The sequence below is a fragment of the Nyctibius grandis genome, chromosome 6, assembly GCF_013368605.1.
Source record: "Nyctibius grandis isolate bNycGra1 chromosome 6, bNycGra1.pri, whole genome shotgun sequence".
In the NCBI taxonomy this organism is placed as follows: domain Eukaryota; kingdom Metazoa; phylum Chordata; class Aves; order Nyctibiiformes; family Nyctibiidae; genus Nyctibius; species Nyctibius grandis.
This window is the reverse complement of record NC_090663.1, coordinates 68,224,679-68,241,374: the sequence shown is the minus strand read 5'-3', so window position 1 is coordinate 68,241,374 and position 16,696 is coordinate 68,224,679. Positions and strand designations below refer to the sequence as shown.

The 16,696-nt window shown below is 40.0% G+C and overlaps 1 protein-coding gene across 5 annotated transcripts in view; it reads right to left on the bottom strand.

Moving 5' to 3' along the window:
* Positions 1–16,696, bottom strand: part of MAPK10 (mitogen-activated protein kinase 10) — an 82,383-nt gene that overhangs the window by 38,999 nt on the left and 26,688 nt on the right. For 3 of the 5 annotated variants that reach the window (XM_068402677.1, XM_068402679.1, XM_068402680.1), the window contains 4 exons: positions 14,722–14,851; positions 12,622–12,680; positions 8,982–9,120; positions 7,534–7,699 (listed from right to left, as the gene is read on the bottom strand). In XM_068402677.1, coding sequence (XP_068258778.1) covers positions 7,534–7,699; positions 8,982–9,120; positions 12,622–12,680; positions 14,722–14,851 — 494 coding nt within the window. Of the gene's footprint in view, positions 1–4,239; positions 4,312–7,533; positions 7,700–8,981; positions 9,121–12,621; positions 12,681–14,721; positions 14,852–16,696 lie in introns of all 5 variants that reach the window. The other 2 variants (XM_068402675.1, XM_068402676.1) reach the window with 1 other exon arrangement.

The window sequence follows — 16,696 nt, the reverse complement described above, 5'->3', positions numbered from 1 at the left end:
GATTAAAATTTTTTTCCCTAAGACAAACATTTTTTTTTTGCCATATAAATTCCTGGGAAAATAAAATAGAATACTCTCTGTCAGATGTCAGAGAGCATCTCTTAATCCCACCATTCTCAAAGACAGCTGGCAATAAAGGAATTTTTGAAAATCTGGCCACAGAAAACATTCACTTAATCTGTTAATGCTGACTTCTCTTCACAATGCATTTTGGATGTTCATAGCTACATAGACTAAGTCTGGATTTTTTTCTCCCATGCTATCTTAATAGTATTTTCTCTTTTGACTGCCTTAGACTCTAAGCCATTTGCAGTAGGACTTCTGTTTTCCATATTCCCCACTGTAATCCAGACCTGGCCAAATTTAAGACACTTGGCTGTTATCACAATATATTTCTATGACTAAATCACTGTTTTGCCTTTGATCTGCTGAGGGACTCACACATGAACTTGCTAGAGTACCATCCTTTACACGCTTCCCCAGTACCGAAAAAAAATGTTCTTCGATTGTTTTTTTACCCCACTAAATCATGTGTGCCTGTGGGGACATCACTGCAGCCTCAGCAGCTCAAATCTTAATAAATTATCTATCTCACTGAAAAGCATTCAGACAATTTTAAGTTTTCCCTTCTCTTAAAAAAATAAACAGAAATGTATTTTCAATCCTTAAATTGAAATCTTATGAGATTTTGAAGACCTTATTAGCTAGAACTGAAAACAATTTTGGGGAAAGTCCTGGAGTTTTCCAACATATTTCCAATGGCATCTAAGAATATGGGCAGTTTTTAGTTGGTCACACTCCTTCTGATTTAACTGAGACAAGAGTGAAATAAGCATCAAAGAAACACTAAGATGCTCAGAAGTGGACTATAAAAGGTTACCAGAATTTGCCAGGAATATTTTGGTCTGGAAATCAATGAAAAGGTGAATTTCGTCTCATGAGGGCCTGACTTCTGACAAAGAAATCTCCCTGGCAGTATTTTGAAATGTCTGCTTTAGGCGAGTAACAAGGAACAAAGGTATCTGCCATGCAGTTGCTACCCAGTACTCTCCAGGAGGCTAGAGGGTGTTCTTATTTTTCTGAAAACCAGCTGGCTCATCGCAAACTGACAGCACTTGAATGGACTCTAGCCCTGCTGTATCTCAAGTGTCGTACTGGGTCAGTTAGATTAAATACCTCAGCAATATTCACAGAGCAATCAAGTACTGTTTGGCTTTTTGCTAATGAAAATAGCAGTTAACTAACACATGTTCAGAGATCATTTTAATAAAGTTAAGAAACATACACATTTTTTTTGGACGAAGCATAACTTACATTTATACTAACTGGGACAGTTATAATATACTGGTACCTGTAAGTCTATACAGATTTCAGAGCCTTCTTATAGTAACTTAGAGAGAGTTCCTTATTTATGTAGATGAGATGATCTGAAATTAATCTTCTCCATGTTTTAACTTCCATGAAGACTTTAAAAATTAAATTTAATTTAAAGTCAGCAGCACCTAAGTGCAATGGTAATTCAGTGTGATGGTTTAGTTAAGATTAACTTTTTTGAATTTTTCTTTCCATAAAACTTGGCAGCAGCAGCTGTGAAATTTTTCTTAGATGTATACTGTGTCACACATGAATGTTCTTACTCCAGGCTAGAAACTAGTAAGCTCCTTATATTGATAGCAAGTGCACACAGTAGACATTCTTCTGAATCTCTAAAAAGAACTTAAATTTTTAGTTTCTATACAGATCTGCCTTTTTCAGCTAGAAAACCCACTGCTGGAAGGCCTTAAGTAGCCCAAGGGAAGCTTTATTGTAATGTTGTTCTGTGAAGTTTACCTGCAGTTGCATGAATGCTTCTCCAGCTCTTCCTGTATCTAGGAGGCAAACTAGATCTGCTCATCAACAGTCACAGAGGAAGGGGAAATAATATGGACCCATACACAAACCAGTCTTTTCTAACACTGAAAACTCTTATTCATGGGGTCAAACTGGTTAACAAATGAGTATTGACTTGGAAATGATTGTACAGATTCCATTTTTTCTTTTTTTTTTCTTTTTTTCTTTTTTTTTTTTTTAAAAAAAAAACTTCCAACACACCTGAACGCACCACTAAAATGTGGTAGCAGTTGTGACCCGGCCCACATACACTGCATTTCAGGGTATGGGATTTCCAATGATTTAAAAAGCAGGAATATTCCACAATTTACACAATGCTTTCTGCATTGTTCAAGAATTCAGTTGTTATTTTTAACTGATAGTGAAATGTTAAAAGGTATTTTAAAAATATTCTGTTGCTATCCCTGAATAAGACACTGTCATAAGAGATTGTTGTCACAGCCAGACAGAAACAAAGTAATTCTCATGTTTGAATGATTTTTTTAAAAGCTACGTTGTTTAAATTATATAGAATTTATTTTTCCTGGAAATGGACAAGAGAACATGACTCTTAAATATCATTTGTTGTTGAAAAAGGAGAGCAACCCACTAGTCACGGTGCTACGTTTTTACACTGAAATAGTTTTCTGTATTTTAGTTTCTTGTCAACTAAAAACTCAGGCTTCTCTCCAAAAAGATTAAATGGAAATACCCTCAGTATTTACAGCTGAACCTCAAGTACATTAGAGATCATTTAGTTTTTCTTTGTACATTAAAAAGAAAGGAAAAGAGCACAGTATTTGGAGGAAGAGTTATGATGGTGTTTCTGAGGTCTTGTTACCGCTGAAACACAGCGTAACTATCACACTGAACTACAGGTCTCATGAATGCTGGGAGCTGCTCTGCACATTCCCATTACAGCAGAGGGTGGGTGCGCAGCCTGCTCCACATGTTGCAGGAAAAACTCAGTACCTATGGAGTGACATCTCAAAGCTATCCACTAATAAAAAAACCCACCATTCTTATTCCACCAATAATAAAAAACACCATTCTTACTTTATTATCGTGTTTTTCGTCTGATAACTTTCCAGTTCATATTCCTGTAAGACTGGAAGCCAGTACAATGTTGCTGTTCCCTCCTCAGCAAACAGGAGGTACCTGCAGTTTCCCCATCTTCCTGTTAGCAAAGTATAACTGCATCTTCACCTGGCTACCAGCCAGAGCTCCGTTTTCAGAGAAAGTCAACAGAGCTGTGAGAATAGGAAAGGCAGGGCCTACTCTGACAAACACTACAGGAATCACTCAAGAACCAGCAAAAAAAAAAAAAAAAAAAAATTACTTCCATGATTACGTGTCTGTAAAAGCTGGGTCTTCTCCACACCAACTGCCAGTGTCTGCTGATGCCAGATTTTTATGGTGTCTTTCTGCCAACCTGCTGAAAATAATATGCCTTTTTGTTTCTGAAAGTGCAAAACATGTTATGTTGCTGCATTTTATTCTGATGGGCAAAATACACACTACTTACACTTCCCAGCCATCGTGGGTAGGTTGTCTGGCTTAGCCTGTGATAAGCTGAAGGCTAAGTAGACACCTCCTCTTTTGTTTTCATTTTCTAATATTGCTTTCACCACCTTGGAAGTGGTAAAAATAATATCACCCAAGATGAGAAGAACAAGATGGGAGGGAAATACAGTTTAATTAACAACGCAGACCTCATGCAAGTAAAGGAAAGTCCATTTTTAAATCAAGAGAATCTGATTTCAGGCCAATTTGGAAACCACAGCAGATAACGGTTGCCTTAAACTGGGTGAGTTAAATTCTTCATTTTGTTTTAAAGAAAAAAATGTTGTATTGACTCGACTCTGAGCCCATACAGCATTGACATGAATCCAAATCCATGATGCATTAGCAAGCAAAAGATTATGATGTCACCACAAATGTTATGAAGTCACTATTTCCAAAATAGAAAAAGCAGAAAAATAGATTTACAGGAATCAGATGGGCCTAGTTAGAATTCGTTTCTTTTTTTCTTATTTCTCCTTCAAAGGATAAGTACAGCTATCCAATTGCAATCATAATGCTTGTTTTCTAATATTGCTTATTAGTATGACATAAAGACTACATAAAATGGAATGATTACAGGTTTTAAAATAAAGTAACTTATTTGACTGAAATAATTCTGTGCGTCTGTTTTTCATTTTCAATTTTGTCCATATCAGTAGTGCACTATTTTCATTTACTCATACCTCTGGGATTCAACTTTTTGCTTCTATCTTTACAATCCTGGTATAGTCATTATATGGTAAAAGGGATGGGGTGGAGGAGAGGAACAAATAATAGGTGAAGCTGCAGCAAATGGCACAAGGATACAGTCCCTTCCTGGAAAGAGGATTTTGTGGCGAACCATTTCTCCCATAATGCATCCCACAGACCATATATCCACTAGAACAGCAGAGACAGGGAAGTGAAGAAGGAGGAAAAAAAGCAAAGTTAACTACAACATTTCACTCCTAAAGGAGGGGAAAAAGAGCAGGTTGATCAGAACAGTACAGTTTGTTTTGTGGTTTTGTTGGGTTTTTTTCATGTCTCACCAAAAGCTAAAATAAAATAAATAAGTAAAAGCTGTGTCAGTCAGCTCAACAGTAGTTAGTAACAATGGTGCAAAAAGTTTAAAATCAACATTTTTGGGAAAAGGCCCACAGCTAGCAAGTAAAGATCAAGTAACAACTGCACAGACCTGTGGTATACAACTGAGTTTATGGTAAAAAAACTTTTTTTTTGAGAAAAAAAAAAAACAAAAGCAAAAAAACCCAAGCCCAGACAATGATCATCTGGAATAAATCCTACTTGCAGCCAGGCAGTTTCTAGGCTTTGTCCTGCAGGACTGAGTCTCTCTCAGGACAAGAGGTTCCCAATGGAACTGCTCACACGAGTAAAGGCCATGTGGATAAACACCGTCCTCAAGGTTTATTTAAATAAACTCCTGCTTCAGGATCTGTACCTATGTCCTATCTATAGGTACCTACCTGTATGTATGTGTATGTATCTGTCTGTACCTACACACTGACTGGAAAGAACTGGAAAGTGACACCTGTGTGGGCTCTGCTTTTTACTGCATAGGTACTCAAAATAAATGCTGAAACAAATGCTTCGCAGGATGAGTACCAACAAGACTAAGAGCATTTCTTATCTTCCTGATCTTGCCTTCAGCTTTTAGATGCAATATGCATAGTTATTATCTGCTTGACTTGGGTGGGGGGTTTTTTTGCCCTTTAAGTCTTACAAGAAAAAAGGTTAGACAGATAGTTACACAGTATGCACAGGAAGAAAAGACCTGTATCTTATGTGAAGGGAAAAAAACCTGCTTTCAAATGCTTTAAAAGACTACATTGTTTCTCAGCTTTGAATCCTCATTTTGTGGTCATGTTTGATCTATACAACCAGTTTCTCCTCTTTTTCTTCCCCCTTTTTATCCTTCAAAAGCAATCCAAAACAAACAAAAGAAACAAACAACTCATTTATTGGTTAAACAAAATAAAGGTGAAATGTTCCATTTGGGAAAAGGAGGGTACAGGTAGCAGGGGCATGGGACAGCAAGAGCATGCCTGAGGCAGTGGCAGAGTTTTCTTCATAGTGACAGTTTTGGGACCTTCCACAGAAGTGCAGCAAACTGGTGATAATTATGCATCTTTAGTCAACCAAGTGCAGAAAGAAAATGAAAGCAGTGAACAGTCCTTATACAGGCAGTGTACATAGTAAGAGGAAAAATAGTGGGGGAGCTTCAGTAATGTGGCAGCATAGGCCAGAGCAGGGAAGCAAAGAACAACCCTTTCTGTTGACTTCCTTGGGAGCTGGATCAGAGCCTCCAAGCAGACTGGCTTCCCAAACAGTGACCTTCATTTTCAAATATTTTGTTTTCTTTCTCTGTTTACTTTATTTTCGCTTTGAACAAGTAAGATGAGATCATTCAACCTGAGCCAGATTCACTGCCCAGGGAAGTCAAAGGAAGTCTCTGTGTTAACTTCAATGGGCATTTGATCAGGGACCTTTGGATGTGACAAACATTCTTAGTACCTTCCCAGCTGTGTACTTCATCACAAAAGTGTGTCTAACTTTTTCTTGGTGCGATTTTAATCATGTGAAAAGCGAGTGCTTTCTCTGTCCTTTCAGGGACAACAACAACAACAACAATGGTAATCATCTACTAGATGTCTGGAGAGAAAAAAAAAATAAACGTAAAATAATTCATTTCACAATGGAAGGAACTCTAGATATTGACTAAGGAACTATCTAAAGCGTGCTGAGCCTAGTTCAAATTTCTAATGGAGCTGATCACAAATATCAATGACAAAATATTTCAAGAAAGATTATTCCTTTTCAGAAATTATTCTATACGCTTAGACTCTGCTTAATAATGCTCTACTTTTTAGACTTTCATATTAAAATGTGTCCTGTAAATTTATAAACATTACAAGTAATTCACACAGAGACTTGCTAATTTTGGAAGAGGTTGTGTGAGCATGCCTTTATTCTTGCTTAAGTCATGGAATCAGCTCCCAAAATCAGTTCCACTGCCCTTTACAGGATGCAGTTAGCTGTTAGTAAAAGTTCTCCCAGAGGTTAGCTAACCTCTTCAACATAAATTAAGTAGGACACTTCTTAATAAATTTCTCGTTTTGACGTTTGCTGTATTTGTCATCAAAAAGTCTGCTTGTCAGTGGTAGCTTTAGATAGCAGAATTGTAGTCATAGTGGATTTTTCTCCACTATTATGTTGTATCCCCTCCTTTGTTGCCTGGTCTACCTGGCACTCAGATGCAATTCTCAGTTTTGTTACAAAATGAGAATCACTTATAAAGTTTTCCCTTCATCCCCTGCAAAATGTGAATTCTTCCTTACCTGCTTCTCTATAGTGAGCACCCCCTACCTGCTTTTCACAACCTTACCAGGGACCAAGAGGTATCCAGATCCCTCACAGACTGTTCAGAGCAAAATCCTATTTACATCTAGGGAGATTACATCCAAATTAGATGCATGCTTTTTTAGCTTCAGCTTTTTCCTGTTCTCTCCAACTCTACTTTCCATTAAAAAAAGACTCAAACTGCAAAATTTATACCTAGATCCTGACCACATGAAACCTGTCAGCAAAACCTGGGACTTTAGTTAAAGCTATCATAAAGACAGAAACCATTCCTGAAATCCAGATGTAGCTCTGGATTTGGAGGAATTCTGGAAGGGCTAGGTTTCCTTATTTCAGCTTGTACCTCTTCTTCTTCCCTCAAACAATTCAGAGACCCAGACTCAAATTCAGAACACATCACTTGTTCAGCAATTCCAGTGGTTCCCACACTGTTTCAAAGCCACAGAAGCCAAAGACATTCTGGTCAGAAAGAGCTAATTGTAATTTGTTAAGCTCAACCATAACTAAGAACGAGTTTCTCATTACTCTGCAATCCCACACTGATAAATTCACCAGCATTGCATCCCAAACACATTCTGTAGCTGCAGTACACAAAAGGGAGAAACTGCTCTAAATGACCTGCCGTTTAAATTCAAGATGTCATTTCCCATTATGTTTTCTTCTTCATTTAGTGCCCCTTACAACTGTAGGGGCAGACCTCACACTTCAGGTCGCACTGTGCTTGCTATGAAATTGCAGCCCTACCGTTCTCCTTGTAGCCCATTCCCAAGATGACCTCTGGTGCTCTGTAGTAACGTGTCACCACATATGGAGTCATCATGAAGCTAGTGCCTGCAGTCCTGGCCAGTCCAAAATCCAAAATCTTCAATGTGCAGTCAGATTTTACCACAATATTACTTGGTTTTAAATCCTGCAAAAGACAGTGAAAAGACATATGACTGTCCTTCATAAAGCCAGGCACAGCTGATATGGACTGATATTTTAGGCCACCCTTCAAATATTCTTTTACTTTCCTGACACAGTTACTATGAGAAATACTTGTAAATACGCAACAAAACCTTGCTACTGTTTCTCTAGCAAACTCTTCTGGAAGGTGTTCTAACTTGGCATACTGTGGGGCTTTACCTGGACAGCAGAACCCTACTGGTGTTAATTGCATTTAGCAGTTCAAGAAACTAGGATTAGTATTAGAGTACTGTTTTGAGTATATTTTTTTAAATGCTGTGAGCCTAATAGCGACATTCCGACTGTATGTGTGGAGATGCCTTAATGCTTCATTTATAATAATTCAACTCATTCCTTGCTGGATGACTATCTGGAAGCCAAATCTATCATCCTTTGCTAAACATACAACATGCCAAGAAAGAAGACCTTTGTATATTGTAAAGCAACATCCACTTTGTAACCCATTTGATCAGCCCTTCTTTTCTTCCTCTCATAACAGAAGGGAAACATTTTTGGATTTGTTTTTTCAGCTGGAAATCCCAAATTAGTAAAAGCACATTTCAATAAAGAAGTTAACTCAGGATATTTTCAATCCATTCAGAATTGCCTCCTGCTCACAGTCACATGAACTGTTCCCTCTGCTGTCAACAATCACACACAGCGCTACCCCTGGCATTCACAGCCGGGTACCACATACTTATCAGACACAGCACTCTGATGGGGAAAAGCAAAATCAGAGGATGCATTTAATATAGACTTAGCAGTCTTTTCATTTGTTTTAGCACATGTAAATGATGGCAAATGCCAATCCCATATGCCCTGACCTCTGCAGATCCTGATCAAGCAATACTTGGACCACACTACAACACCAATTCAAAGCATCTGAAGATCATGCGTGGTAGATGTAGCTAGGTGCATTTTCAGGAGAAATTACATTTATCTACATGTTTCAGAGATCATAACAACTTTGACGTTTTCCAGTGCTTATTATTTGGGTTTGTTTTGTTTTTGTTTTTGTTTTTAATGATCACATTACCTTTTTGTCTGATCAAGTTCACAAATAATCTCACTCCTAACACAAGCATGAAGCTACTCTGCTAAGGGGATGGACTACGACTCGTAAGTTTATAGTCATTTTACTAGGAGATGGGGTTTTGATCCACAGTACACAAGAAACTCAAGTGGTTTCTAAATTCTTCATGACAATGTTGCATGCTGCCTTAAGTTTCAAACCGAAGGCCTCTTACCCTGTGAATAATGCCTGCAGAGTGAAGATGCTTGATACCACAGAGCATTTGGTACAGTAGATAAGACATTCGCTCATGGTCTAGCTCCATCTGAATGACCTGGCACAGATTGGCATCCATTAACTCCATTACCAGGTAACTGTATGAAAAAGCAAAGTCATAGGGTTATTGTCTGTGTTGAAGAGGAACCACAGCATCATCTCAAATAAGTAACAATGCCTTTTCTTGCTTCAAAATTCACTTTATTTCTGATGACTGGGAGTAACACAGCTGGAGAATGGGCCCACTCACAACAGTACCATTGTGGTGTTTGTTTCTCACCGCAGAGACACCATTCTTTTCGCATCCCAGCAAAACAGGTGGATTGCTGACCCTTTCTTGGTGCATTCCCCATGACAAAAGCTGTACCCTTCATGGGCAAACAGGCAGCATGACACTGAAACGTGCAGAAAACAGAAAAGCCACAAGCACCAAATGACACGACTGCTTGGCCTTTGACCATCATGAGGAATAGCTACCACAGTACATGTAGGAATCAGAGAGTAGTAGAGATGTCTTACAGGCTAAAATATGCATCCCCATGCAAAATTACTCCAAAAACCCTCCTAAGATTACATGACTTCGCACAATTCTCATTACAACTAATTGGTCTTGTGCTTCTGATAAATAAGCTTCACTGACAACCTCAGCAGGACGTTAACCCAATCTCCTTTCGCGGTAAGTTAATACGTTAAACATATCAGCTCATTTCTTATGAGACATCTCACAAGCACAGCTGATTCGTAACTGTAATATTACATTAAAGCACTCTCAAACTTTGGGGAAAACACTAGCTGTCCATTTCAATGTGAGCTGCATGCCTTGTCTTCTCTCCAGCACTAGTTACCTCCTCTGCTCTGTACAAGTCTGCAGTGACAACATTATGAGGAAATAATGGAGGGGCTGGCCACTTGGGAGGAATATAAGTCTGTTGTCAGAGGATGTAGGGAGGCAACTAGGAAAGCTAAGGCCTCCTTGGAATTAAACCTTGCAAGAGAGGTCAAGGACAACAGAAAGGGCTTCTTCAAATACATTGCAGGTAAAGCCAATACTAGAGGCAATGTAGGCCCACTGATGAATGAGGTGGGGGCCCTGGAGACAGAGGATAAAAAGAAGGTGGAGTTACTGAATGCCTTCTTTGCCTCTGTCTATACTGCTGGAGGCTGTCCTGAGGAGCCCCGGACCCCTGCAGCCCCAGAAGAAGTCAGGATAGAGGAGGAATCTGTCTTGGTAGATGAGGGCTGGGTCAGGGACCAATTAAGCAACCTGGACGTCCATAAATCCATGGGCCCTGATGGGATGCACCCGCGGGTGCTGAGGGAGCTGGCGGAAGTCATTGCAAGGCCACTCTCCATCATCTTTGCTAAGTCGTGGGCAACGGGAGAGGTGCCTGAGGACTGGAGGAAAGCGAATGTCACTCCAGTCTTCAAAAAGGGCAAGAAGGAGGACCCGGGTAACTATAGACCGGTCAGCCTCACCTCCATCCCCGGAAAGGTGATGGAACAACTTGTCCTTGGTGCTGTCTCTAGGCACATCAAGGATAGGAGGATCATTAGGGGCACTCAGCATGGCTTCACCAAGGGGAAGTCATGCTTAACCAACTTGATAGCCTTTTATGAGGACGTAACCCAGTGGATAGATGATGGTAAAGCTGTGGATGTGGTCTATCTCGATTTCAGTAAAGCGTTTGACACGGTCTCCCACAGCATCCTCGCAGCTAAACTGAGGAAGTGTGGTCTGGATGATCGGGTAGTGAGGTGGATTGTGAACTGGCTGAAGGCAAGAAGCCAGAGAGTGATGGTCAATGGGACTGAGTCCAGTTGGAGGTCTGTGTCTAGCGGAGTCCCTCAAGGGTCGGTACTGGGACCAGTTCTATTCGATATATTCATTAATGACTTGGATGAGGGAATAGAGTGCACTGTCAGCAAGTTCGCTGATGACACAAAACTGGGAGGAGTGGCTGACACAACGGAAGGCTGCGCAGCCATTCAGAGAGACCTGGACAGGCTGGAGAGTTGGGCGGGGAGAAATTTAATGAAATATAACAAGGGCAAGTGTAGAGTCCTGCATCTGGGCAAGAACAACCCCATGTACCAGTACAAGTTGGGGGCAGAGCTGTTGGAGACCAGCGTAGGGGAAAGGGACCTGGGGGTCCTAGTGGACAACAGGATGACCGTGAGCCAGCAGTGTGCCCTTGTGGCCAAGAAGGCCAATGGCATCCTGGGGTGGATTAGAAGGGGTGTGGTTAGCAGGTTGAGAGAGGTTCTCCTCCCCCTCTACTCTGCCCTGGTGAGGCCGCATCTGGAGTATTGTGTCCAGTTCTGGGCCCCTCAGTTCAAGAAGGACAGGGAACTGCTAGAGAGAGTCCAGCGCAGAGCCACGAAGATGATTAAGGGAGTGGAACATCTCCCTTATGAGGAGAGGCTGAGGGAGCTGGGTCTCTTTAGCTTAGAGAAGAGGAGACTGAGGGGTGACCTCATTAATGTTTATAAATATGTAAAGGGCAAGTGTCATGAGGATGGAGCCATGCTCTTCTCAGTGACATCCCTTGACAGGACAAGGGGCAATGGGTGCAAGCTGGAACACAGGAGGTTCCACATAAATATGAGGAAAAACTTCTTTACGGTGAGGATAACTGAACACTGGAACAGGCTGCCCAGAGAGGTTGTGGAGTCTCCTTCTCTGGAGACATTCAAAACCCGCCTGGACACGTTCCTGTGTGATATGGTCTAGGCAATCCTGCTCCGGCAGGGGGATTGGACTAGATGATCTTTCGAGGTCCCTTCCAATCCCTAACATTCTGTGATTCTGTGATTCTGTGAAATTCCATATACCAAAAGCAGAACAGTAATCACCTGAATTCAGCCATTGCTCTATGTCTGTTCTCACTACTGATTTTAGAGTTCAGAATGGGAATACATTTCCATACAATGTATACTGAATATGGGAAAGACTGAAAGATAAAAGGAGTACTACTATATAAAACACTGAATATTTAAAATTTCATTCAGGGCAGGTTCGTACTATGCACAGTAGTGCTTGTGCAATAGGCCAACGTTCAGCAGAGATGCTAGCTGTCCTCTACACCCAGCACTACCTCCCCAGGCAAATAATTTTACACAGTCAAAGGTTATATCAAAATAACTATGAAATGAGGAAACATTTCACATCAGTATCTTTCATGGGAAATTATATCAGAATGAAGTGCCACATTTCAAAACCTCACAGACCTCAGGGAGACACATAACAACCATCATTTCCCAAGCAAACTAATAACACAACAGCAGGCCCTGTATTTATACTCATACTGCTTCCTCTGCATGTGAAGGCAAATGCAAACACACTAACCCTCTCAAGAAGACCCATCAGCAGGCTTTGCACCCTATTACAGCACTTAGGAAACATACCATTTGGCATCTCATGTCAAAAGTCCTCTCAATATGGGAATGTAGAATATCTGTCTACCCACAGAGTAGACTACACATGATCTTTTTTAGAGGGGCTTATAACTTGTATTTTGCCAAGTTATCGCATTCAAGGTACACTATAATGCCCCACACATCTTTAAAGCTTTAGTTTAATTACTGCCTGTGTTACTTACACATCCTGGAACTCCTCCAGAGACTTCTGTGGTGTGAAGACATTTAATAAACTGATAATCTGAAAAGCAAAGTAAGACAAAAGGATAAAAAGAAGCGATAAATGTAAGCAGCTGAACCCATTTTGAAGTGTGTGTTAAAGGATAAACTCTGTTTTTTCACTGCTCAATTTATACTAACACTTCTCACTTTACAGATCATTAAGAAGTCTGCAACATTCAAAACAAAATACCACAGATCTCTAAGATTTCTTCTAGGTGCACTTGAAATGGTTTCTGAGACAAGGATTAGTGATCAGTGACAAACTAAAATACTAAGGGTGAGACAGTCCTCTGAATCTTGAAGTTACAGGTTCAAAGACCAACTTCAGCTCAATCTAGCATAGCAGCCCTTGTACTACAGCCAGAAATTTCATATATATGAAAAATGCTCATCTGAGGGGACAAATAATCAAGGACCATCTCATTAAAAATAAACAGAAGACCTTCCTTCTCTCTGACATGGCCTCAATTCCTTTGAGGGCACATACGCACACACGCTGACACAAATTCCATCATAAGAGGTACTGCTTTTTAGTAGAAGCACTTTAAAATGATAGACACATTCTGGGCAAAGACATCTTGCAAACTGCAACTCTTTTTTTTTACTTTTTTTTTTTTTAAAAATGGTCTGTGCTGTTGGAAGACACTGATAAGTATGTGTGAAACAGCACAGAGGAAAAACATGACCTCAGGGATCTGAATTTCCCATGCTTTCCTTCTGTGTGGACAACAGAGGTAGAAGATACCAGCACAGCTGCCATGAAAACAACATCTGAATGTCTCCCTCCCCACCTCCATCACCTCTCTAGGGTCTCTAACAGGAATGCTTCAATATTCTTTGTCTACTCCACATATTCTGAGTGATTCTTGCCTCCAAACTGGTGCCTTTACAATCCTCTTTTTCCTCTGCACTTCTCTGTACAGACAGATTAAAACTCTGACCCAACCAATGTGGTGCTGTTATCAGCTCTTACGCAGCATTTAAAAAATTATATATTTAAAATTAATACCGCTCCTGCTGCCCTCTGCTCTTTCCAGTCCATTAAAAACATGAAGTGAGAATGCATCATTCTCCTGCCTACAGGGAGAACTACTCACTCATCCCTGCATTTTCAAAGCCCCATGCATCAGAGTAAACATGTAGCAAACTGGAGAATTCACTCCTAATGAAAAGGAAGGAGCACAAAGGTATGGCACCAAGCCACAGGAGAAATCAAGGAATTGTATGAAAATTAAATCCTTGGGAGATCCCTTGACCATGCAAAAAAGCAAGCTTATACAGGGTCAGGCAGATAGTTCTAACTAATACATACACAGTTACAACTAACATACAGCCCTGGAATAACTCTCTTGCTGCAGTGTAGGAATATTTTCATGCGCTGTGGGTACTAAATGTTATACAATATAGTGGGTTTAAGAAGCAGGAAAAGTCTAGAACCTGCTAGTGCTGTTTTATTTCAACACAAACACTGTGATTAGAAGGAATGGCACAATGTGCTGAGGCTTCAGAGTCCCTGGCTCCACAACATTAGCTTACACACAAATATGTGAGAATGGAAAAGTGCTTTTGGTTCTTAATTTTCTTCGGTAGTTTTGCAGAAACCTTCACCATGACAACCCCTCATCTTGTACAATCTACACAATGCATCTATATGAGTAGGTTTCAGATGAAGTCCAGAACAAGGAGTGACACTTGTGTGTGGTACTCCAGCTCAAGAGACACTGCTTTTGAGTCACAAATCCCAGTGACAAGAGGCTGAAGCCAGGATTCCAACAATCACTTATGCATTTCTGGATAAGGAGTTGACAAGAACGTATTCTGCTCTCTCCCTTTCTATCACCCTAACCCTACTAGCAGCATCCACTTTTGGCATAGTCTTTAAATAAGCACAGGGAAGATCCTCAGTCTCTCATGTGGGCATATAGTACCAGAAAGACTGTAGCCCTTGAGCATAATTTACTTTTAATTTCTTCTATCTTAAAAAGGCACCCAACAAAAACATTCTCTTTCCAACAAACCAATATACATACCACTTCTCTGGTTACTTACTGAAAACTTACATTTTTATGATTCACACACTTCATGAGGACCAGCTCCCTGTAAGCTCGCTTGGCGTGAGTTTGGTTCTGAAATGGTCTGCTGAGTTTCTTAATGGCCACGTTTCTGTCAAGGACGGCATCGTATGCAGCACTGCAGTAATTACAAACACAAGGGTTATGCATCTTAGAGGATATCCTGCATTTCTCATGGCAAATTCCTGAGCCTCAAGTCTACTATTGCCTTTTTTTTCCACTGAGAAAAATACTGGGGCAAAAGGAGAGAGTTTCTAGTAAGAAAAAAGAAGACATCAAAAGGAAACATGTACCACCACATCAGCAGAAGACAGCATGCACCACTACTTCTGAACTCCAGTTCCATAGGAAACTAACACTTATTTTCAAGGGGTGGAAAAAAAAATTAAGTAACTTCAAATAAAAATACAATTAAAACTGGATGAGACGAAAAGTTGTTTCATAAAGCAACTCTCTGTGCATTGGGTACAGCGGAGAGGCTTTTGCTTTTTCTGTCAAGATTAAGGACACCTTCACTGAGTGGCTTAATGAACAATTGCTCACTTTTATCTAGAATGAACTTTTGTATGTTCCTTATGATATTTCTAATGGAATCAAGCTATTTAATCATTCTTCGAGACCATATCATCCACTTCCAATAACATACCTAGAAACAGAAACATTTCACAAAATTTCTTTACCTTTTCCTTCTGATAATGAAAAAATTTTTTACAAACACTTATTCAAATTTTTGAAAACAAAGAAATACAGGCTCTGGTTTGCAAAGTGGGCTTTTAAAGCTGGGTTCCTAAAATTCTCCTTAAACTTTTAAACGTTTTGTACAACCTTCAGTTATTTCGATAATCTCCAGCTCCTATTAATTTGGACCACTTATTTTGGTGGTTCACATCTGACTACACGTTTTGACTTCCACATTTCACAAAGCGCACTAATTCTTAGAAACATTCCCAAAGGGACAGTTCTCAGACTCTCTTCCTGATTCTCCCTTTCGCCAAGAATGAGGAAAGGTATGACACAAGTTTTCTGCTACTCCATGAAGGCAACAGTGAATTTCCCAAAGGATAAATCAAGCAACTTCCTAGTTGTACTAAAAATAATGACCTTTTTAAGCATTAAAGTAAATATTCAAAATCCTGTAATTTTTTTTATTAATTCTGGCTTATTGTAGACATTCACTGACATTCACTTACAGAGTCTTACTGACCAAGTACAGAGCAGAAAGCATGCAAGCATCACAAGCTTAGTCACAAAGCCAACAAAAACGTGCAAGTCCTCTAACTAAGTAAAAAAGGGTTGGCAATATATGTCTTGAAAACCACATAGGTGGAGAAGAGTAAGAAATATTTAAATTACACTCCTCCTGCATAAATAACACACCATATACATCCCATAAATAAGAATAATTGTTTCCTAAAGGTTATGAGGAGTTTTGCAAAGAATGCTTTAGTCCACTGTTGACTTTTGGGGCAGGATAGTGGGATTTCCCCCAAAAATATGTTCAGAGGGGAAAAAAAAAAAAATTCTCATTACTGCCCTTGCAGATATTCTGAAATTGTCAGGATGTTCCATTATAATATTTTTGTAGTGAAACTACTTCAGATGAAATGTTAATTTACAGGAAAAATTAAAAATAAATACTGAATCTTCCCAAATTATCAACACTGTGAAATGCCAAGTCCTGCACCTAGGGAGGAATAACCCCAGGCACCATTACACGCTTCGGGGTCAACAGTCTGGAAAGTAGCTTTGCAGAGAAGGACCCAGGGATCCTGGTGGACAAGCTGAACAGGAGCCAGCAATGTGCCCTCGCGACAAAGAAGCACAACAGCATTGTGGGCTGCATTTAGGAAGACTGTTGCTAGCAGGTCAAGGGAAGCGATCCTTCCACTCTGTTCAGCGTTACTAAGGCCACATGTGGAAGACTGGGTCCAGCTCCAGGATGCCCAGTACAAGAAAGATAGGG